This window comes from Puma concolor, chromosome A2 (assembly GCF_028749965.1).
Source record: "Puma concolor isolate L17-30 chromosome A2, mPumCon1.1.hap2, whole genome shotgun sequence".
Classification (NCBI taxonomy): domain Eukaryota; kingdom Metazoa; phylum Chordata; class Mammalia; order Carnivora; family Felidae; genus Puma; species Puma concolor.
This window is the reverse complement of record NC_141668.1, coordinates 25,490,400-25,514,449: the sequence shown is the minus strand read 5'-3', so window position 1 is coordinate 25,514,449 and position 24,050 is coordinate 25,490,400. Positions and strand designations below refer to the sequence as shown.

The 24,050-nt window shown below is 43.5% G+C and overlaps 1 protein-coding gene and 1 pseudogene across 1 annotated transcript in view; one reads left to right on the top strand and one right to left on the bottom strand.

Moving 5' to 3' along the window:
- Positions 1–3,783: 3,783 nt before the first annotated feature.
- SND1 (staphylococcal nuclease and tudor domain containing 1) overlaps positions 3,784–24,050 on the top strand; it is a 426,619-nt gene continuing 406,352 nt past the window's right edge. Inside the window, exon 1 of the mRNA XM_025929258.2 lies at positions 3,784–4,084. Within this exon, the coding sequence (XP_025785043.1) occupies positions 4,007–4,084 (78 nt within the window). The 5' untranslated portion in view covers positions 3,784–4,006. The remainder of the gene's footprint in view (positions 4,085–24,050) is intronic.
- Positions 23,555–23,667, bottom strand: LOC112867098 (small nucleolar RNA SNORA1; annotated as a pseudogene).

The following is a 24,050-nucleotide window of genomic DNA, read 5'->3' as shown; positions in this document are numbered from 1 at the left end:
CAGGGCTTGAACTCACGAACCATGAGGTCACGGCCTGAGCTGAAGTTGGATGCTCAACCCAACTAAGCCACCCAGGTGCCCCAAGAATGTTTCAAATTAGAAAGGAAGACGCTTTGAGAAGAACCCAGAGGAACATCAATATCAAGTAGAAGCAAAAGAAATCATTCACAATGGTGATGAGGAGGAGCAGCTAGATAGATGGGAGGAATACAAGGAATGTGGGAAGGAAAAAGGCATTTTGAGGAGCAAATAGTGTCAAATGTTATGGAGGAGGTGTGAGGTGTGAGAAGGAGGAGGTCAGTATTGACCTTGGAGAGAACAGTTTCAGTAAATTGATAAGAGCAATAGTCAGACTGCAGTGTGCTGACAATTGAATGCAGGGTGAGGATATAGAAAGCAACAAAGAATTTCACAGAGGGGGTTTGTCTGTGAAGGGAGGAGAAGAGCTATCGAAAGAGGGATGTGGAGAAAGGGAAGATTTATTTAATTATTTTCACTATGCAAGAAATTGGGAGAATATTTAAATGCTAATAAGAATCCAGATAAACTGAGAAGCTGTAAAAACAGGAGAGAGAATTATCTATTAAGAGAGTTCTTGACAAGGTGGAGGGGGGTGGATCCAGAACATAGATAGAGGGGTTAGCCTAAGAAGTAGGGGGAAGTTTTTCTTTGTAATGAGGAAGAAGGAGAGGGATGAGAAAAAAGGTAAGGTTTCAGATTTGGTGTGGGAAATGGAGGCAGTTCTTGATGGCTTTTATTCTCTCTCAAGTAGAAGGCCTATCACTATCTGAGAGTGTGGGAGCCAGTGGAGTTGGAGTTAAGAGGGAAATAGAGAAGGTTTAAAACAGACTCACTGATATTTATTTTATTTTTAAGTTCATTTATTTACTTTCAGAGAGAATCCCAAGCAGGCTCTGCACTGTCAGCACAGAGCTTGACGTGGGGCTCAATCTCATGAACTGTGAGATCATGACCTGAGCCAAAATCGAGAGTCGGACGCTTAACTGACTGAGCCACCCAGGTGCCCCTTATTTTATTTTTTAATATATATATATTTGCAACCTCCCTCTCCCTACAGACTCACTGATTTTTAGGGCAGTGAAACTACTCTGCATGACATCATAAAAGTCCATATGTCATTATACATTTGTCCAAACCCACAGAATGTACATCAAGAGTGAACCCTAATGTAAATTATGTCCTCTGGGTGATTATTATGTGTCAGCATAGGTTCATCAACTGTAGAAAGTGCACCACTCCAGTGAGGGGTATTGATAATGGCGGAGGCTATGCATGTGTATGGTCTGGGAGCATATGGGAAATCTCTACCTTTCCCTTACTACTGCTTTAAACCTAAAACTGCTCTCAAAAAATAAACTAAACAACAACAGCAACCAGACCTAGTGACCAAAGTGACTGAGGAAACAGAAGAACTCCAGGCAATGTGGGAGGGCCCATGAATTCACTGTGGCACCAATGTGCGCATTTGTGTGTTTTCGGTAGCTAAGTGGTAGATTTGGAGAAGGCAGAAGGATCTAGAATTGGAGTTTTGACAGGTAGGTCGGATGGAAGACAATGGGAATTAGAGATGAGGACACTGAGAAGAGAGAGCAAAATGACAAGAGTCTAACCAAGGATTCAGGAGAAAGCAAAAGGGAACAGATTACAAAGATAGAGAGGTTCAGGGACTTTGAATTCTATGTAAAATTAAATAACAGTGTGTGATTGGCAGCCTCTAAGATGATCCCCAGTGATCCTGCCTCCTAGTATTTATGCCCCTGGATAATCCTCTCCCCTTGAGAGTAGGCTGAACCAAATGACTTTTCTAAGGAACAGCATACGGCAAAAGCAGCAAATGCGATGGGATGTTACTTCTGAGATTAGGTTCAAAAAGACTCTGGCTTGCTTGTCTTCTCTTGCTCTCTCACTTGCTTGCTCTGATAGAAACCAGCTACCAGGTGAGCTGCCCTATGGAGAGGCCCACTAACAAGGAACTGAGGCCCTCAGTCCAACGCTCTTGAAGAACTGAATCCTGCCAATGACTATGTGAATGAATTTGGAAGTAGAGCCTCTGTCAGCTAACAGACCTGCATGAGAACCCAACTCCCAATGACACCTTGATTACCGCCTTGTGAAAGACCTCGAGGCAAAGGTATTCAGCTAAGCCACGCAGAGATTATAAATGATCATTGTTTAATACCTAAGTTTTGGGGTAAATTGTTATGCAGCAATAGATAAGACAAGGTGTAAGAGAAGTAACTAAGTGAGAAAGTAGAAAGGACAGCAATTATGATCAGAGAACGGGGTATCTGGAGTTCACAATTTCAGCTATGGAACAATTGCCATACTTTATCTGTACTGAACAGGGTGGCTAAACGGGGTATACAGAGGTGAAGTTCACTGAAGATGAGGTAAAGGAGCTGAGAGGCCAGGGTATTGGACAAGTCAGGCTCATAAATGTTGAAATCATTCAGGATCACCGGGTGGAGAAGTGTGCACCAGGTGTTGATTTCAACGAATGACAAGGTGGCAGTTAAGGCAGAGAAGACAAGAACCTTAATGAGATAAGAGTGGTATAAATCTGGTGGAATGAGCCTTCACAAAGTTGTTGTTGTTTTTCTGGAGAGGGTAGCAAGTTAATGGTATGGAAAGGGCAGCACTAAGGATCTAGGAAGATTGGTGGCCCCAAAACTTCACTGGGATATGTGAAGTGTGGAAGTATAGACAACCTCTTCTCAAAAGAGCTACAGGTGAAGTGGTATCCTCAACGTGGAGCCAGGTTTGAAGATTAAGATTAAACGGCATAAGGTCCTTGGCTCCACATAGTGAGCACTTGACGGATTATTAGTTGCCTTTAAACATTCACTTAAACATTTGTATGTCCTTGCTCCGCACGCCTCTCCCCCAATCTCTTTATTCAGAAGAGACTAGGGCCAGGTTAAGGGATGGGATCAGGTGGTTGGAACCGGCATGGCTCTTCACAAGCCATCAAGGGACTGCCTCCTCTAGGCCCAGGGAGAGCTTGTACCATGGCTTTCCCTAACCTTCATTGGCGAAGCTGAGAAGAGCCCGAAAACGAGGGCCATTCTCTCCCGTGCACAGGGCACATCACCCCCTAAGAGAGATTTATCCTCCCCCCCCCCAACATTAATCGAGAGCCTTACAAGTGCCAGACACCGGCGACACAAACACGAGAGAAATACACTCCCAACTACAGGAAGGGTGCCTGGCCGCGTTCCGTCAACGCCAGCATCCGCAGATTTAACGATGCTCAGACTTTTCCAAGTCCTCCCCACACTTTTAGCTGACGTAAAATGTCGGAATTAAGTGTGCAGCCTGTACGGAGATTGTTCAGGTCCTCGCCTCCTTGGCTCCGGATTCCCCAAACCGCGCTCCCCAATCCGGGTGCGCCCTCCAGGAACTCAGCAGTACACGTGGGCTCCCCGCTGGCCCGCGGGGCGGGGCGCAATGGGCGGGACTAGACTGGAAGGAGAGGCTGTCCCCGCCCCCGGGGCTCCCATGGCCCCCCGCGCCCCGCGGCCAGATGCTGACGTGTCCTTTCCTTCCCACTACACCTCCCGACACTACCTACTACGGCTGCCCCGGAAGTCCCGCCTCACACATAACCCGTCACCGCAAATCAGCTCTTTCAGCGCTTCCTGGAGCTTGCCACCCGTTTTGGGACTAAGGGGCGGGGCTCCGAGAGCAGGGTGCCTATTGGCTTGAGGTCCGGCGGGCCCTGGGTGCTAATTGGCTGGAGGGCGGTGGCGCTCTGGCACGCTTGCGCGGCGAGTAGAACGTGTGGCGGCGGCGGAGAACGCGTCCCCTCTTTCGCTCTCAGTCCCGCTGCTGCTCTTGTGAGCGCCTGCCGCGTCCGTGCCGTCCATTGCCCGAAACCCGTCGCCTGCCAGCTCCCTGCCGCGGCGGCCTCCCACCAACACCGACACCCACATTGACACCTCCAAGCCGGCCCACCGCCTTACTTGCTGCCTTTCTATCTCTACACATGGCCTCCTCCGCGCAGAGCGGCGGCACCTCCGGGGGACCCGCGGTCCCCACCGTGCAGCGGGGCATCGTCAAGATGGTGAGAGCGGGGACCCGGACACTGACCCCACCGCCCGCCTCCGGGCGGGTTTTGGCGCTGGCTCTTCTTCCCCTTCCGCCAGTCTGCGTGGTCTCCTAGATCCCTTCCTCCTACCCCTTTTCTCACTTTTCACCCATTCTCGGAATTCCCTTCCTAGACGGAACCCGACACGGTCTCCCCTTGGTACTTTGCTTCCCGGACACCCTGGCATCAGGGGTCACAGTGATTTCCGTGGTCGCGGCACTCAGATCTCTTGTTTACTAGGACAGATCGATTACTTAATTGGTTAACGGAGATAATAAATTGATATCTGCCCTCCCATCCCCTCGTTCTTCTGTTTGTTTTGACATCTGCTGAGCAGTTTGCAGCTTTTGGAGATCCTGACATCCGCTCTTCTCTGAAACTAAGCACTTGGCCATCTTGAAGATTTTCAGTTTCCACCGACGCTCACTTAACTCCCAAGTTTTCTGGCTCTTTGGCCCTCATATTCCGTCTTTTTCTCTCCACCTCTGGTGTCAAGTGTGCAATCCCAAGAGCTTTTAATATTTGTGTTCCCTCTCCTTTTGACCCTTAAATGTTAGGCCAGTAGAAATCTTAGAGATCATTATTGTTCCTCCACCTCTTACGCCTAAGGAGACTGGTTTGAAGAGGGCAGTGACTTGCCTAAGGTCATCGCATGGTGGTGGCTTGGATTAGGGCCAGGACTAGAGCCCCAAGTGTTCGGATTCCCAGTCCACCGCGGTAACACTTGATTCTGCCTGATTTTTATATACCCTCACTCTCTAAATTCTTGAATTTTGAATTTAAAACCCTGCAAGGCTCATTTTTAAAAATTTACCGCCAATTCCATGATAATTTTGTAGTATAAATTCTTATTATCACTTGTCTCCTTTTTCTCTCCCAAATGCTCCCAAATCCAGGAACTTGACATTTCTTGGTTAACAGATTTTCCATTTGTGATGACCACAGACTAATAGATTTCATTTCAGACTTCGATACTGACTTCCTTCTGGAACAACAGATATTCTTTGTGACATTTTCTCCCAAAGCTCCACAGTTTTTTGTAGTTGCAGGAAGTTTAAAAAACATTTTGTTTTCTTGGCTCATTGTCAGGGTTAAAATGTTCTTTAGCTTGCGTGTGTGTGTGTGTGTAAAAATTAGATTTTGAGATTTTTCTCCCCAGCCTGATTCTCATGTGTTCATTTCTTGGGTGATATTCTGCCACCAGTTGAAATTTCCAAGGTTTTCAGTATTGTTTCCCCTTTATACATAATTGGAGAGTCAGAATTTATTAGAAACTGATTGAGAAGGGAATTTCCAAGGTTCACATATTTTCCCTTCTTTGAAATATTGATCTGACCCATGAGGAGATCCTTTTAAATTAGGTTTTTCATTTGCACTGATCTTTCCCTTCACCATAAGGACACAGCATTGCTTGGCTGTCTGGTGGTGCGATTGGCAGCATTGAGTGGATCTGAGTGTTTTCCTTTGCTAAGGCTTGAACTTTTCTTAAAGGTCCCTCTCATTTGTGGCGTGGGAATGAGGCTGAACACGTTTTTGTTTCTACCAATGCTAGAGGCTTCCAGGGTATCTGGATTCTATGAGGTGACCATGCCTGACAGATTACCCCCCATGGATACTGAATATCAATATCACTTGTTTATTAAGGGTCACGTCTTGTGTTGAGTGTCCTGTTTATATTACTGCATTTGTAACACCTAACAAGTAGATAGCATTTTTGGCTGCATTTTACAGATGTGTAATCTGAGGTTTAGAAAGACTAGTTCACACAAGGACAGGCACTTTTTATTGGTAATAAGAGGCAGAGATGAGACTTGAACCCAGGCCTGTCTACCAAAGCATGTACTGTTTGACATGCTATGCTGCTTCTGCCTCCAGGGCAAGACTTTATAATGTGGAGGGTGGGGCCAGTGATGTATGACCACAAAATTGCAGGAAAGTGAAGCTGACTGTAATCAAGTTAAGGAAAGATTAGATGTTACTCCTTGACTTATCCTCGAGCTGTTATTGTGGTCAGAGGCTTCATTATGTGCTTAGGAGAGTCGTGTGGAAGACACATTTGAATCTGGGAGGAAGCTTTTATTTTTATTTATTTATTTAGTTATTTGGGAGGAAGCTTTTAAAATTCAGCCATTGAGTAGTCTATATTGCTGTGTTTTTTTTTTTTTTTGTTTTTTTTTGTCTGTGACCAAACTGCAGGGATGGGTGGGTGAGTTGAAGTAGGGATTAGGGGAGGGAAGCTGGATGAACTGCAGAGTGACTGGCCGATTTATGCCAGGTGTAGAAGCCTTCTCTGGAATGAAAAATCGACCACTGGAAAATTGCTCTGTGTGAAGCTCTTCTGCTAAGCAAAGTTTTATTTTCCTGGAGAGTCATCATTTCCAGTGTTACTAGGAACTGCTTTGTAAGAAGTCCAGAAAGGAAGATGGAGCTCTGTGACAGGAAAGTGAGAAGGAAATAATAGTTTGAAGAATTGGAAAATAGTAGTTACTGCCACTGGGAGAAGGGTAGAAACCGGAACACTGACTAACCAGGGGTGTACTTTTCAGGGTGAGCCCTCCACATGTGTCTGGACTAAGGCCGAGTTGCAGGTCTGAAATGGTCTAGGGATGAGCTTTGCTGCAGTGAAGAGGAAAAGTCCTTCCTCTGTTTGTGGGGGCAAAACTCGGATTATAGGGCCACGGAAGGTGCAAGTTTCTAGTAAGTCCTTTGTTACTTTTTTAAGGTTAAAGAAGAATGAACTTGGAAAAAAAAAAAGAATGAACTTGGGAATCAAGTTGTAAAAAAAAAATCTTTGCATTTGACCAGTTTTTAAAAACGATGGCGAAGGTAGAGGCTCTGTCTGCTCTGAGAGTGGGAGCAAGGGGACAGAAACAGAGTTGGTTCTGGAATGTGTTTAAGGAGGAAGTGGGCAGTAAGTTGACACAAGCATTTTGGAGCTGTTCTGTTACTGAAAAGGCAGTGAGGATGATGGAAAAACTGAAGGTGGATTTATATTTCTTGAGTTGGGATGAGACTGGCAAGTGTGTGGGCAGACAAAATATAACCTGGAAAAGTAAATGTCTTTGTTAAATCAGATACTGTTTTCTCAAAATCCTGAAAGATTCTAACTCTGGATTTCTTTGAATGATATGCTAGACTTTCTGTTATCTCAGCAGATTGTTTTCAGCACATGTTAAATGGATGAGGTTGAGAGAAGTCTTGGGGTACTTAGTATAGAATTTGGTCACCACACTTAGCAGCTATTAGAGATGGCTCTTTTCTCTGGTTTTATGCACCTGATTTACTTTCTGTTTTGAGGATAGAGCCCTTTTCTATGTCTTTTCACCCTAATTTTCCCATCTAACTTGTGTTTGTGTGTCTTTCCAAGCAGGAGCACATGGATTGCTTTCAGGACAGCAGAGTGAGTCTGCCATGGTTCTTGAAGCTGTGTGCTTAGCAGAAGTGGCTATGGAAGCAGCATATCTGCACCTGCTTATGGTGTAGAAGGCCAGAGAGAGGACAGTGCGAAAGCATTTCACCCCACCGCATGTAATTGCCTTAAGGAGAAAGGAATCCCTCTGCCAGTCTTTGGTTTTATGCTAAGAACCAAGATTCTCTACTGGACGACTAAGGCAGAGGGTCATCCAAAGGAGAAGATGGCCACAAGTTTCCTCCTTCAATGGGAATTGTGCTGCCAGGTTGTTCTAAAGTGGGATGTAGGCTTCCTGGTGAGTAGCTTAGTGGAAATTTCTCCAGTGTACAGCTTGTAGGAAATGCTGTCTATAATTTAGATCTTAGGTTTCTGAACTAAGAAGTATGTGTCTTTCCAGAGTGTAGTGGGGACAAAAGTAGTAGTCCGTTGATCTGCTCCTTCCTACGTGCACTTAGCTCATGCAGACTGAAAGAAAAAAAAACCACATCTTTCTTAAGCTACTTAAAATAGTCTTATTTTGCTACTCAAAGGGACAAGGTGGCTGAATAATATTTTAGTAGAGCCATTTGCAAAGAACTAGGTAGAATAGGATGGCAGGCTTTTCCCTATAGTTTTAAAATTGCCCACATCTCAGCAGGTGAGCATGGTGGCTTCCCATCAAGATTGCGAGTAAAAGAGTACTAAGTTTTTACTGTATCTTAAATGTTTTCTGTCATTTTTTTTCTGTATGAAAAGGAAGCATCCAGCTGGTTCTAGTCATGCTAACAGTGGCTGCTGCCATGTACTAACTAATGATACAGAATGATGAGCAATCATACTTCCTTTCTTTCTTGAACAAATTGTGCATCTAGCTTTGTGTGGGTATTGGAGAAACAGTAGTAAAAAGTAGACCAGATTCCTGCCCTTATGGTTTATGAAGGAGACAGACAATAAACAAGTAAACAAGAAATGCACGATATTATGAGATAGTGATTTCAGGTAGGGGAATGGGACGGGGTGGTTGGGACTAAGGGAGGGAGTGGCTCTGTTAGATAAGGTGTTTAGGAAAGGTTAAAAAAATGCTGTTCGTCAGCATTTGTGCTGAGATCTGATGGACAAGAAAGAATCAACCGTAGGAGAAGTGTGTTCTTAGTAGAGAGAACAGCAAGTGCAAAAGCTGTAGGGTCCCCATGGATGTTTATCTTCAGTATTTTTATAGTATCTCTTTAATTTCTTCAAGTTCAGGGTGCCACATAAGTGGTATGGGTTAACGTGAGCTATTCATTTGTGTTTTAGGGTGATAGAAGGCAAAAAAAGCAGCGCAGGTGGTTGTTCTGGTACCTTGGTGAGATCAGTATCTGACATTAACTTCACTAAATACACGTAAACAATGGAGAACTGATAAAAAAAATTTTGCTGTTGGTCATATTCATGTCTCTTAAGGGGTCAAGACTAAGCTTTTTTGACTTCCGGTCAGCCAGTCCTGTGTATTCCTAGGGTTACCATCTTTCAACGAAAGGTACTTAGCTGAAAAGATAAATGCCAAGAGCAGCCTCAATGAGAGTTAAATAGCATGCAGAACTTGTCCTCGTTTATATTTCTGTTAGCATTTTATTGCTACATGGAATAGTCTGCTGCTCTGGCCTCTGGCAGTACTTTTTAAAAAAATTTTTTTTAATGTTTGTTTATCTTAGAGACAGAGAGAGCACAAGTAGGGGAGAGGCAGAGAGAATCAGAGACAGAATCTGAAATAGGCTGCAGGCTCTGAGCTGTCAGCACAGAGCCCAATGCAGGGCTCGAACTCACAAACTGAGAAGTCGAGCTGAAGTCGTACATTTAACCGACTGAGCCACCTAGTTGCCCCCCTCTGGCACCACTTTTAACCTAGCAAGCTGTAAGGAACAGTGATGGTGAGGCACAGAGTAGCGTGCTTCAGAGCTCAAACTAATGGTCAGAAAGGAACTAGCTCATGCACAGTGTGGCTTATTATCATGAGGGAAGACTCCTAAGGTTTGGTGGTGATCGGTGCTGGTAATAAATGGGCAAATGATTTAAAAAAAAATTTTTTTTTTTTTACATTTATTTATTTTTGAGAAACAGAGTAAGACAAAGCGTGAGCAGGGGAGGGGGCAGAGAGAGAAGGAGACACAGAATCCGAAGCAGGCTCCAGGCTCTGAGCAAGCTGTCAGCACAGAGCCTGATGCGGGGCTCGAACCCACGAACTGTGAGATCATGACCTGAGCTGAAGTCGGATGCTTAACCGACTGAGCCACCCAGGCACCCCTAAATGGGCAAATGATTTGGTGGAGTCTATGCCTCAGTTTACTTGGAGGGTGAAATTTGGGAAATGAGTGAAGGTTCCAAGGCCTTTTGTGTACCCACCTTCCAGTGGGTTAGCGGTCTAGCTGACAGGTGTGGTTCTAGCAGGGGGTGCAGTAGATATTCTTTGGAATCTGGTCTTTGGATTTATTTTATTTCATTTCTCCCAGGAACAGCATAGCTAATAAATATTGTAGGAAATTCTTTGTCTTATCCAGGACAGGGAATGAAGGGATTCAACTCTTAAGGGGCTTAATGTCGCTTTTCCTCTTATTTCTTGTTGGGAAATGGATAGACACCCAGTTTCTGTTGCTAATTCCTCTCTTGGGAGACTGACATATGCTTTTTGTTTTTACAGCACAAATTAATGCAGAATCACAGGTTGTGAACATTTGATGCAGATGGAGTGTTGTGGGATTTCACTTTCAGTGAGACTCAATATGATATACTAATGTTTTTTACACTTAGCTCTGATGTTTGGGGAAAAAAACAGTGGTTTCTGTTGGCATTTTTTGAAAATTAGGAAGGAAAACAACTTCTAGGTGAACATCATATGAAAATTTAGGTGATATTTTCACATGTCATTTTTGAGATGTTCAGTCAGTGATATAAACTGGACTTGGCACATTGTCTCCATTTACAAGCTTATGACGAGTGATTTAAGGCACCATCTCCTCTCTTTATGCCTTGACACATTTTGAGGTGCTTTGGGTTCTCTCTGTGTGGGAAGTAGTCTCCTTGGGATGGGCTTGTAACACCAACCTCCTGCGTAAGGGGAGGAATTGAGGAGACTGGAGAATCTGTGCTTAAAGTTAATAAGCTTTATTAATTTATTAACATTAATATGAATTTATTAACATTAATTTATTAACTAATTTCTTAACATTGTCTCTGGGAAGCAACCTGGCAGAGAAGAGAGATCGTTGGCCTAGGATTCAGGGGATACAAGTTCTAGCCCAGATGCTGCTATTCTCCACTTGGGTGATGTGGGGTAAGACATTTCACCTCTCAGTCTCCCTCCCGTCCTCCCTCCTTTCCTTCCTAGCTTATTTATTTCAAAAGAGAGAGCGAGAGCGAGCAAGCGGGTAAGGGGCAGAGAGGGAGAGAGAGGATCCCAAGTAGACTCTGTGCTGTCAGTGCAGAGCCTCACGCAGGGCTCAAGCCACAAACTGAGATCCGTTGCCTGAGCTGAAATCAAGAGTCAGATGCTTAACTGACTGAGCCGCTTGGGTGCCCCTCAGACTCTTTTCTTTTTTAAACGAAGTGGTAAACCTGTTGTCTCTAAGCTCCCAACAGTCCCAAAGGCTGTGATTGTATAAGAAACCCTACAATGCGTGTCTTTTAGGCATGATGAACCCAAACTGAGAAATCTGCCTTATGGTAGGCTTCGCTTTGAGTTGCTGCTTATTCTGCATGAAACATGTTTTCTGTTCCTGCTGCTTGTTTTTTTTTTTTTTTCTTTTTTTTTTGAGACAGTAGATTATGAAATATGAAATGTGGTAATGTGGTTTTTGTAGTGTGGAAGACGAGAGTTAAAATTTGAATTAGACTAAGTGATTGGATAGTGGAGTGGGTTGAAGGTGGATAGAAATGAGCTAGGGAGGTTCCTGGCTTCAGTACTGGTATCAGGATAGACTAGTGGGAGTGCTTGTTGGAGACCTAGAGAAACGTGCCAGCGGTGGGTTTTAATCACACAGTCTCACCTCTGCATTGGAACACCCTGACATTCTCCTGGGGCTATAAGTCTTGAATTGAGAAGGGTAGAGATGAGGAGGGCACCCTGGGAACCTGTAGCTCATGGGGAGAGTTTATTCTGGCCCTGCTCTTAATTGGAGGAATCTCGGGGGGCTTGGTAGGGTTCTTAGCTTTTTCACACTTCAAGGCTGAAACTTCTTCCTGTAGGTGATCCTAATTGTCTTTTGCAGATCTTTTCCACTTTGTTTAATGTGCAAGTATAGGAATCATAATCTGTTCTTGGTAGTTCCTCACATGGTTTCTTTTCTTTTGAATTTATTTTTTATTGTATGCTTTCTTAAATCCTTTCTGAGAGTAGATTTAGAGAGAAGCCTCCCAGTGATTTCCTGAACAGATTCATGCTTCAGGACCACCTAGAAGGGCCTTTCAGAGGCACAGAAATAGAATCTCTGTGAGTGTGGCCTGGGAATCTGTTTTTTTTAAAAGCTCTCCTAAGTGTTTCTGAAAGAGTTGTTTTTTGGATGGATCTGGGGACTGGCATTTGAGACCCACTGATCTTGTTTAACTCCTTTTCTGTATGTAGTTGAAGGGGCAGGACACAAATGACAGAAGGAACATAGTGTGTGGGGGGCGGGTACATCAGAATTTAATGAGGGGAGGATACTAGTTTCACTTTCTTTTTAGCACTTATCTTGATGGCTGCCAGGACACTTTGCATTGCTTTTAATCTGTACTTCAGTATTAGGCTGATATCCTCAGGGGTCCGTTTACAGTGACTCCGAGATCATATTCTTGGGTCATAACTGACAGCTGAGAAGTTGTTGTTTTCTATGCCTGATTTAGGCCATATGCTCATTTTAACACTCATCTGCCACTTTTCCTTTTATTTGCTTAGGTTCCTAGGATCTTCCTATAATTTGGCGCCAATAACTTGGCACATTATTACTCTGGAAGTCTTTAGTGTCCTCTACAAACATGATTCTGTGCTGCTCACTTTCTGCTTTTGTAATCCTTGGGAGCCACACACTTAGGCCTTCTGGTTTGTCTCTATCCTGTTTCTTGTTTATAAGCCCCATTGTTAACAACATCAGTAAAACCCCAAATGACCTCTTTGGTGGTCTCAGTTTTTATTTTTTATTGCACTTGTTTGTCTAATATGGAAATAAAATTTTCTTTATAATTCTCAAGTCTTTGAAGTCCTTATGATTAAGGGTTACATCTACAATTCCCTTTGTGGCTTTTCCTTGTTTTGAGCAGCAGTTTCCTAGTTCATCCCTGAATTCCTTCAGAATGTTCAGGTGAATGCCAACTAGCATTAATTATTTAATAATTACCAGTATTTAAGTTTTGGACTTAAAACCTGCTCATAAGATTTCAAATAGCATAGAAGTATGTAAATTAAATATAAAAATCTCCCTCTGACCTTCTCGGTTTTCTGTCATTCATTCTCATTCCCCTAAGAAAATGTGTTTCCAAACTTTTCATGCAGAGATGTAATACATGCTCCCTCTTTTTTTAAGAAACAGAAATGGGGTCATAATACATGTTTCCTGCAACTTTAAAAAAAAATGCCATGGCTATCTATTATATCTCATTATAGATCCTACCTCATTCTTTTATTATTTTTTTTTTTATTAAATTTTTTTTTTTTTCAACGTTTATTTATTTTTGGGACAGAGAGAGACAGAGCATGAACGGGGGAGGGGCAGAGAGAGAGGGAGACACAGAATCGGAAACAGGCTCCAGGCTCCGAGCCATCAGCCCAGAGCCCGACGCGGGGCTCGAACTCACGGACCGCGAGATCGTGACCTGGCTGAAGTCGGACGCTTAACCGACTGCGCCACCCAGGCGCCCCAATCCTACCTCATTCTTTAATGGTTGCAGAGTATTCCATCATTTGGGTGTATTTACTTACCCACTTTTTTGCTGATGTATGTTTTAAGTTTTTCATGATTCTAAACATTGCTACACTGAATGAATGTTGTTTTTACATCTTTGTGTTCTTGTTATTGGCATTTCTGTAAGATACATTCCTGGAAGTGCAGTTGCTGGTACGCTTTAATATCAGTTAATGGTTTTGGTGGTTGTAGGGGGGCTTTACTTAAACTTAACCTGTTTATTTCTTACAAATACCATCTTAGATAAAATTTAGGGCAAAATACAGCTTAATATCTTATTATTCATTAATCACTGCATGTTTGGTAGTCCTGTTTCTCCAGGGTATCCTTGAAAACCATTTTATCTCTTTGGCAGAGGGCAGGGCTTAACCACCTGGGGATCATTAAATAACTCCTTTTTACTTGCTTGAAGACCTTCAATTGTTTCAAGGTCCTCGTGTTTATTTATTTATTTAAATGTTTATTTATTTTTTGAGAGAGAGAGAGACACAGAGTGTGAGTGGGGGAGGGGCAGAGAGAGAGGGAGGCACAGAATGGGAAGCAGGCTCCAGGCTCTGAGCTGTCAGCACAGAGCCTGATGCGGGGCGCAAACTCATGAACCACGGGATCATGACCTGAACCGAAGTCGGATGCTTAACCGACTGAGCTACGCAAGCATCCCAAGGTCCTGCTATTTAAAGGAGAGTAGACTCTTTGACCTTTGGCCTCATCTGCTTTCTCTGGGTTCTAGAGAGCTCCATGACTAAGGAAGTGTGCAGCTACTGAGCTACAGATGACATGAGGAGGTGAGAGGCAAGGTCATGTGGGAGGTTTGACTTTCCTATGGCCTGGCACACAGCTTTTCCTCCTTTTTCTTCTCGGATGAGAAGGTGGCGATGGGAGGTGGTGGTAAGCATGACCACATCCTGTATGGGGAAACTGCCATTTTTAGAGTTGTTTGGAGAGACTGAACCAGGGGAGTTAGTGTTGGCAGCCTCTCAGTCAAGTGCTGATCCCAACCTTGGTGTTATGCGTTACCTCAGGTTTGCTGGGCTTCAGATGTGTGTGTATTCCTACCATGGTTTTGGCATGGGAACACTGCCTCTGCTTCTATTTCGTTTGAAAATCTTTTGGCAATCAACTATTCTAAAAATTGGAGTATTATTTTATTAAAGAAACTTTTTAATGTTTATTTTTGAGAGAGAGAGAGAGCACAAGGCGGGGGAGGTGCAGAGATTGAGAGAGACAGAGACAGAGGATCTGAAGTGGGTTCTGCTCTGACAGCAGAATGTGATGAAGGGCTCGAACTCCGAAACCGTGAGATCAGGACCTGAGCTGAAGTCGGATGCTCAAATCACTGAGCCACCCGGGCGCCCCTGAAATATTATTTTTAAAGCAAACTTAATTTCACTATTGACAATGGGAAACCAGTGTTACTTGCCATAACTAGAAAGTACCTTAGGGGTGCCTGGGTGGCGCAGTCGGTTAAGCGTCCGACTTCAGCCAGGTCACGATCTCGCGGTCCGTGAGTTCGAGCCCCGCGTCGGGCTCTGGGCTGATGGCTCAGAGCCTGGAGCCTGTTTCCGATTCTGTGTCTCCCTCTCTCTCTGCCCCTCCCCCGTTCATGCTCTGTCTCTCTCTGTCCCAAAAATAAATAAACGTTGAAAAAAAAAATTAGAAAAAAAAGAAAGTACCTTAAAAAATGCACAATGAAAACAAAGTGTTATTAAATTCTAGTTTGGTATGGTGTTTTGCAGAAGGCTATGAAGAAAGTTTAACAAGTGATGAAGATGTGCTAAAGGCTTCTTGCCACCAGACTGGAACTTTCTTCTTCATTTAATAGGAATGACTGAAGGAGAATTGGAAAGGGGACAGTTCTTATGTGTGTGTAAATATTAAAATCTGGTATATATAACAGTTTTTCACTGCGATGTAAAACATTTTCTATTTTCTTTATCCCCCAGGGGAACCAAATAATCCAAATTTGTTTGGGGGTTTTTTGGTTCTCTGTGCCAGTTCCCTAAACCTCCAGTTTCCCAGCAAGAACATAAATTAGTTATTTGCAAGGAACAGCTCCTTTACCTGGCCTTGGCACCTTTGTAATGACAGGGCAGCTTCCATCCCAGTCTGCCTGGGCTCTTGCTGTTCACACCTGTTGTCTTGGCATAATTATCAGTAACACCTCTTTTCACTTCAGAGTATGTGATTCCAGTGATGAAATGGATGTTTACTGTGCTTAGTAAGAACAGTTAAATCTGGGAGAGTGTGGGGTCACAAAGTTCGCAGAGACCTAAATAAACAGAAGGTAGGTGTTTCTGTAAATCTAGCAACTAGGATGGCTGAGGGGAGGGTCTCATGGCTAAGGAAAGCCTTTAATGGAGAGTAGGCAGCCTAGGCTTGAGACCTCAGGTTATGTGCTTGGTTCTGGGAAGAGCTTTGGTCTGATGAAATTTTAGTTGTCAGTCTTATTAAAATGTTGCTGTTAAATAGAGGTAGGTAGCTTTGTTTTATGGTGGAAAGGGGAACTTGTGAATTTAAGTATTGATGTTTTTTGGAGAATGGACGCATTGGAAAATCAAATGTCATATTTTCATATCCATTTGTTTTAAAAATCTTTTCTGGAAAGGTGGTGAAAGTGACAGGTCTTGACAGAGGCAGAGGAATAAAATGGATGAGATAAAAGGCAGGAGATATGGCTACGTACAGGTGGGAATACTCAGATGGTCTTGAAAGCAGCTGTGAGTAATCTGGATGCAATGTGTAAGGTTAAGGCAACTTGCCTAAAGTGACCTAAGTGTTGCTGGAAGTTTGTAGTAGAGAAAGGAACAAGAAGCGAGGCTTTGAGTCTTTGTTCCTAGTCTCTGGAATGGGAGGTTAGTGAACTTTTAAACTTTATGAATTCTGTTCCAGGAGAGGGAAAATCCATTGTTTTATAGCCTTTAATACCAGGGGCATTTTTATTTTTGGTAACAACCCAAAACAGTGAATTACTATGCCAAGTGTAATTTATCTGCTTACCTAATAGGACTCTCTAAGGTCTTCATGAAAAGTGGTGCATTCTTTCCCTACCTCCCTTTCCTTCCCTCTGCGGAAGGGGGGACTCTGGAGTGCCTGGGTCCTGGAATCCTGCTGAGATCTATTATTCTGTGTGCAGTAATTGCTTGTGTTATTACTCCTGGCAGGTGAGCCCTTTCACAGCCCAGAGGCCAGGAGGTTGCCTCTATTACTTTAAAGCCCAGTTATCTTGTTAAACTCCTCTCTTGTGAGAGCTTTAGAATCTCCTGAGACCTCCCGCAGGCTCTCTGTGGGGCACAGGCCCAGCTCCTGCCTGGGTAAGCCTGCCCTGCCCCAGTGTCAGCCATCAGATTCTAGCTCTGGAGGAATAACTTTCCTTTACGTGGCCAGGCAGCTATAGGGCTGTTGGCTCGACTGCTTGGTTTCCATTTAATTCTTAAGTGTTCCCTTATCAGTGCTCTTAATGAGAGTATCTCTCTCTCTTGTGTGTTAGAAAATGCGTTTCTTTGATTGTCAACAGGAGAAGCTGAAAGCCAATGTAGGGACAATAAGAAGCTTGGGACTTAGATTATCTGAGGGACAGGAACTTAGAAAATTGGTTTTTGAAAGTGGTTGATGGTAATGCTGAAAGTAAAGATGCTCTGTGTCTGTGAGCTGTCCGTAAACTTGGATTTGAAATTTCTATGCTTTATATGTTAAAGAAATGTATTTATTTTGTTATTCAGTAGAGAGTGTGCTCCCCCAAAGGTGAGGGGAATCAGAGAGCTGGACTTTATGGTTAGCATAGGATATGTAGAATATTATGGATGTTTTTAATAAAAATGGAGGGGCAGTACCTGCAGTGAAGATAATGCAAGGAAATTCCAGATAGGCTAGATACCTTCTGTTTAGCTTCTTGAGGAGGTATGCAAATCTGTGCCTTGTGCTGGAGGATGGAGGGGCTAGGCTGGGCCACCAGCAGGTAGTAGGGTGATCTCCAGGTGTGTTAGATGATTGGAGACTTCCATTTTTAATCCCCCATCATAGTTTTCCTAGGATTTTAATTATAAGAATCCTGGGATGGTGCATTAATTTAGCAATAAAGGACTCTGAAATGTTTATGTAGATTTGTGATTTGTACTTTATTTTGACATCTAAAATTGACCATGAACGTTTCAAATAGGAAAAGTTTCCAAACAAATCTGGAAAATAAAATGGGAAAATTAATGTTTTTCATGGGTAGCATAGAAATTGAAGTGCATCCTAAGTTCTGCAGTCAGTCCTGCATATAAATCAAAATAAACGTATTAGATGTCCTTTAGAGATGATTCACTCTGAATAGTGCTGAGTATTACGCTTTATAAGCTGGCATCCCTATTGCTGTAAGTTCATTCTGAGGAAAAATGCATAGGACTTTGTGGAAACAAGCCTGAGAAATACTCAAGGTACTAATCTTCATTTCTCTTGGGTATTTCGGGATCTCTGGTGTGCTTTCATTTAGCTGTTTCTAGTGTCAGCCCTCTTAAACCTCCTTATCATTGGACTATGATGTGACCTATTGTACTCAGGGCCACTATGCCAGCAGTGTTGTGAGAAGTCAGGGATGGCAGCCACGGGAGCTGCCCTCCGGCCGCTGCCTCCCTGGATCAGGAATCATGGGGGTACTTCCCTCCTTCCTCTGAGCATTGGTCCTGAGGAGGAAGGAGTCAGAGTGGGGATGAGGGCTGGATGGATCCAGTAACCGAGTAGCTCCTGGAATGCACTCCCAGGCTTCTCCACCCTACCTTGGTCACTGCTGGTTCACCTCTCAGTTACTGCGCAGAGGAGGGGAGGTCTTGTTTGCGATCAGGAACAACTTTTTCTTGGGTTTCCTTAAGAGAAGAAGCCTGTGTCTTTGGGGAGTTGCCTCCACTACCTGTGGTGAACACACAGAAGTTCAAGAGGCATATGATCTTCAACCCTCCTCTTATATGACTGTCCGTATGCAGTAGTTCTGAAATGCAGAGTGGGCATGTATATGAAATATATGGAAACAGAAAAACTGCATCAGTTATTGAAACCCGTAAGATAGGCTGAGGCCAGATACCCTAGAAGTGTATATTTTGAAATGTTTAAGAAAAAGTACAAATCTGTAACTTAAAAAAATTTTTTTAATGTTTATTTATTTATTTTTTTAATTCTTTTTTTCCAACGTTTATTTATTTTTGGGACAGAGAGAGACAGAGCATGAACGGGGGAGGGGCAGAGAGAGAGAGGGAGACACAGAATCGGAAACAGGCTCCAGGCTCTGAGCCATCAGCCCAGAGCCCGACGCGGGGCTCGAACTCACGGACCGCGAGATGGTGACCTGGCTGAAGTCGGACGCTTAATCGACTGCGCCACCCAGGCGCCCCTAATGTTTATTTATTTTTGAGAGAGAAAGAAACAGAGCGCAAGTGGAGGAAGGGCAGAGAGAGGGAGACACAGAATCTGAAGCAGGTTCCAGGCTCTGAGCTGTCAGCACAGAGCCCGACGCGGGGCTCAAACCCACGAAGTGTGAGATCATGACCTGAGCCGAAGTTGGAATGCTCAGCCAACTGAGCCACCCAGGCGCCCCCACAAATCAGTAACTTTTGAAAGTGCTTTTAGTGCTTTAAAATTTCTGATAGTCCCCAACCAAATCTTTGGATTAGGGCTCCTGTCCATCATTGTTTGGTAATCACTGTTACAGGTTGGGATGTGGAAAACATTCAGAACGCACAGGCCTTGGAATTGTTAACCCTGCCCGTGACCTGCACAGGAACACATCTATAATACAGTGCTTCATCAGAGTCCTAGAGTCTAGAATTTGATGTTTTTAGTGGCTGCGTTGGACTCCAACTGGGATCTGGTGGTGGTGGGGGGAGGGTGGGAAGGGGGGGGTGGATTATGAGCCTGTTGCCAACAGCTGTGAGCAGCTGTGAGCTGGCTTGATGGTGGCCTAAGCTTGCCAGTGCCTTCTCTCAGCACTTCTGTCCCTGTCATGGTGTGTTCTTTTCCTGTCTGCTTACGTTTCTCTGTGAGTTGCTTCTCTGATGATTAAAAGGAAATAGTGTTACTTTCGTTGCTACCAGTTAAGGAATTCAAATATGTTTTTGTTACCTTAGGTATTTGGATATAGACTTTGGGGTGTAAATCTACCGAGAGATGCTTGTCTGTTAAATAAGAATAAATATAAGAATCATGGAGAATATAATCATAGATGAAATTACTGCATTTGCTTTGTGTCCCTTTGGGGGCTATGGGAAATGACTGAGGAAAGTGGGAAGGCAATTGAATATTGAACAGTTAATTGGGAGATTCTCCAGTGTGGTCTGGGATATAGATTTGAGTGGTTTCTGTTGAATAGAGTAGACTTGACAGCTCACAGGAAACAATCAATTGAGTAGTTAGAAAGGAGTCAGGTAAGACATTCTTGAAGGAGGTAACAAGGGAAATTCGACATCACGTAATAAGAGGATTGCTGAGGGAAGGGGGTGCTGAGGAAAATGTTCTCAGCAGCAGCACAGACTTCCTAGGGGAGAATGGAATGATGCTGAGGACTTGGAGCTGCCTTATAGAGGGCAGAGAGAAGGCTGGACAAGGGACTGAACTCCGGGAGTGGAGAATACGGGATGAAGCGGACTGGGTGAGGACATGCCTGCCTGTGGATCATGCCAAGGGGGTGGGTGGAAGGCCTTGGAGAACATTTGGGCTACCTGTTGTCATTTGGCAGAGAAATAGGAAAACAGCTGTGAGTGTGGCACGTGCTCTTGAGATCCTGGCTCTCGTTAGCTTTGGCAAAAATCCACTAAGCTAGGAGTTGTTTAAGGACAAGGACCATGTCTTGATTGTTCTTGTCCCTTCTCTCCAGAATCTGGCACTGTGCTTTTTACACAGTAGGGCCATTCATTTATTCAAAAAATACTTATTGAATGCTGACTTTGTCTCTGGTCTTGTTTTGGGCTCGGGGGCTATCAGGGTGAGTAACATAGACCTGGTCCTTGCCGTTATAGATCTTGTAGCTTAGAGAGGAAAGCCAGTACTAAACAACTATACTATTTAGTGTTGAGATAAATTCCATGAGTAGAAGTACGGTGTAGTCAGAGAGCACACGTAGCAAGGCTGTCTGACCCAGTTCGGGGATTTGGAAGGCCTCTTTGTGGAGATAGTTTAAGCTGAATTTGCTGGAGAACATGTTTCTAAGCCAGGGAGTTAGGGTGGGGATAAAGAGGCAGGGAATTAATAACTTTATTGTGCATACCCATCACTCAAGCATCTTATTGAAATGCAGGTTCTGCTTCTGTAGGTCCTGGGTGGAATTGGTGTGTCTGCATTTCTAACAGGCTCTCCCGTGATTTCTGGTCTGTAATTTTTTTCAGAGGCTTTCTGTGCACCCTTCTCACTTCTGCCTTTTTTATTCTTTTGTTTCAGTTGAAAGATGATGGGACTCAACTGAGTCATTTTTCTCTGTAGTCTGTAGCCATGGTGGCTGCAGTGACATAACTGTTCCGTGCTTTCAAGCTATAGTTGATTAGCAGTAGAGACTCTTCTTCCTGTCCCCTCCACATGCTGGCTGAAAATACTACTCTACATTTTGATCTGGACAATCCACATTGTGGAGAAGGCCAAAGGTATGGAGGACAGGAGGAGGAAATTGTAGAATTCGGTTAAGAACGAAAGAAAATCCGGTGTCTTGCAAATTAACAGAATTTCTTTTGGCATCTCCCAAAACCACTCCTTGTAGATTAGAGAGGGGGGACTCAGGCATTGTTTTTGATAATCCCATTCCTCTATGATGATAAGGCCAACTCTGAGAGGTAAAGAGATTACAACCAAGATTCCAAGGCTTCACTGAAACCAAAAATGTGGATGGTGCTCTCCTCTCTTACAGAATGTTCTTAATTATTGTAACTGAACTTCCATCAGTTTTTCCTTAAAACTTTAGAGCCGTTGAGGAGCTTCTGGCTTTCCTGACTATACAACCTAATTAGACCACATATGTAAATTTTTAAAATTCCCACCAGATAACTAGCATAGGAAGAAAGAGGGACTCTCTTTAAAACCCAAGATCCTTTTTGGGTGTGATAGCCTTTTTGAACTGTGTGCTTAGGGAAGGTTTCAATTCTGTGATTCCAAAGCATTTTGGGGGTGCCTGGGTGGCTCAGTTGGTTTAGCGTCTGACTCTGGATTTCAGCTCAGGTCATGATCTCACGGTTTGTGGGATCGAGCCCCATGTTGGGCTGTGTGCTGAGTGTGCAGCCTGCTTGGGTTTCTCTCTCCCTCTGCCCCTTCCGTGCTTGTGCACTCTCTCTCTCTCCCTCAAAATAAAAATAAGAAAAAATAAATTTAAACAGCACAATCTCCAACAAAAAGCCCTGCTCACTACAGTAATTTTTCATCTTTAATATAGTGTGAGTACTTGACCTTAAGCATTTGGTAGAGGGGTCAAAATCCTTTAAGTGATAATCTTTTATGTTCTGAAGTCAATTTTTGCTTCTTTGGTAATTTTCGCACGTGACTGTTGCCCACTTTGAGATTTTCTTTTGACAACTGAAATGGATTTCTCTGAAATGACACATTTGCCTGACATACAGTTCTTCCTGAGTTCTCTTATTTCTGCATAACTGTGTCTCGATCTCTGGATCCTTGACAACAGCGGGGCTCAGCATTGAGTAGTGAGAACTTGGCTCTGCAGAGGACCATCATCCTGGGTACATCCTGGTACAGGCTTCCTGGAGATTGAGTCAGTTCCTTCATGGTGAGGCTTTATTTGTGCAGAAGTTACAACCTTGGTGTTTTATGTAAGCTATATATTAGCATATATATTAGTTTCGGTTGTACGGCATAACAGTTGGATATATAAAATGTTCACAATATGGCTAGTTAGAATCTGTCACTGTACATAGTTACAGATTTTTTTTTCTTGTGATGAGATCTTTTAAGCTCTCTTTGCACCTTTCAAATATGCAATACAGTAGTTGCCGTGCTGTGCGTTGCATCTCCACGACTTACTTTGTTTTATAATTAGAAGTTTGTGCCTTTTGACTCTCTCCACCTATTTTGCCCTCTGCCACCAATTGTTGATTCCCATTTCACATATATTTAGTATTTGGGGTTTATTGGAAGTGTGCTGGGAAGACGTGTGTCCTAGCTCTGATGCCATCGTATAAGTGCCACCGTTTCTTCAGAAAGTGAGGAGAATGGTGCCTGCTCTGCTTCCTCAGAGCATGGTTGTGAGGATGCAGAGGGGTGGAGGATAGGAAGGGAAGGGAAGGGAAAAGGAAGGGAAAGGGAAGGAAATGGAAAGGGAAGGAAATGGAAAGGGAAGGGAAGGGAGACCAATGTGCCCTTAACGTTACTGAGTACCTGCTAGGAGTCAGGTGCCGTGAGGCGTCTCACTTAGTAATCCTCACAATCCAGAGAAGACGGTGGTCGTAGTATTGCCCTTATTTATTTATACAGGAGGGAACATCACAGTGCTTGGAATCGTTTTTACTTGAATTTGTTTTCAGACTCAAGACTGATTTCAGAGTTCATGGTCACCTGAGGCTTTGATCACCACCACTCTTTGTCAGGGATGAAGTTCAGTGCAGACATAAGATAGGATACTTAACATTACCTTTGAGGACAAAAGTTCTGACAAACACATAACATTTACCTCTCTAGGGAGGGGGTATCTTAGCTGGCAAATGGGGAAGGTAGATTATGGGTTATTTAATCCTTTTTTTAACATATAAATAATACGAATTTAATAGTAATAACATTGGAAGTTTTTGAGGACAGACTTGTTCACTTCTTTAAGTCAATAAATTATTACTTAAGGAATTTTACATGTGATTCCTTCCAGTGCCAACCCCTGCAGTTCCTCCAAAGTCAGAATCATAATCTTCAAAATAGCCCTTTTGAAAAGAATCAATCCATGGTTGTCACTGTCAGCCCAGGTTTCTTTCAGTTCGGCTTCTTTGATCTCCACTTGCATATGGACATTCTTCAGATATTCCCCACCTGTAATCTTTGTGATCCAGTTCCTTTACTTTATGGCCCTAGAAGTAAAATTGTAGGAAGTACATTGATTGCTATTTTGGCAAATGATCTAAAATTATTATTCTTTAGTTCCTTCTGGTATTGAAAAGTTTTGTTACTTCCACTCTGCTTCATGAGCCTAGCAGAAAGTGTTACAGGTCTCATTGTCACCACTTCAATAAACTTGCTGTCGTGGAAGCATCCCCTGTGTCTCAGTGTAGCCACTATTTAATCCTTTTTGACTGAATTCAGTTGTGGGAGAATTTCCATGATTTTGATACCTTCTTTTATACTCCTGGAGGAAATGTCCACCTTTTTCTATTGTACATACTCTTCCAGTCTTTACTTGTGACTACAGTCTGAGCTGTTTTCTTCTTTTTTTTTTTAAATAATGTTTTTAAAAGTTTATTTATTTTGAGAGAGAGGGAGAGTGTGCACAGGAGGAGCAGAGAGAGAATCCCAAGCAGGCTCTTCACTGTCAGCGCAGAGCCCAACGTGGGCTCCCAACCCATGAACCGTGAGATCGTGACCTGAGCCAAAATCAAGAGTCTGATGCTTAACTGACTGAGCCACCCAGGCTCCCCTCTTTTTTGTTTGTTTATTTTGAGGGTGAGTGGGCACAAGTGGGGGAAGAGCAGAGAGA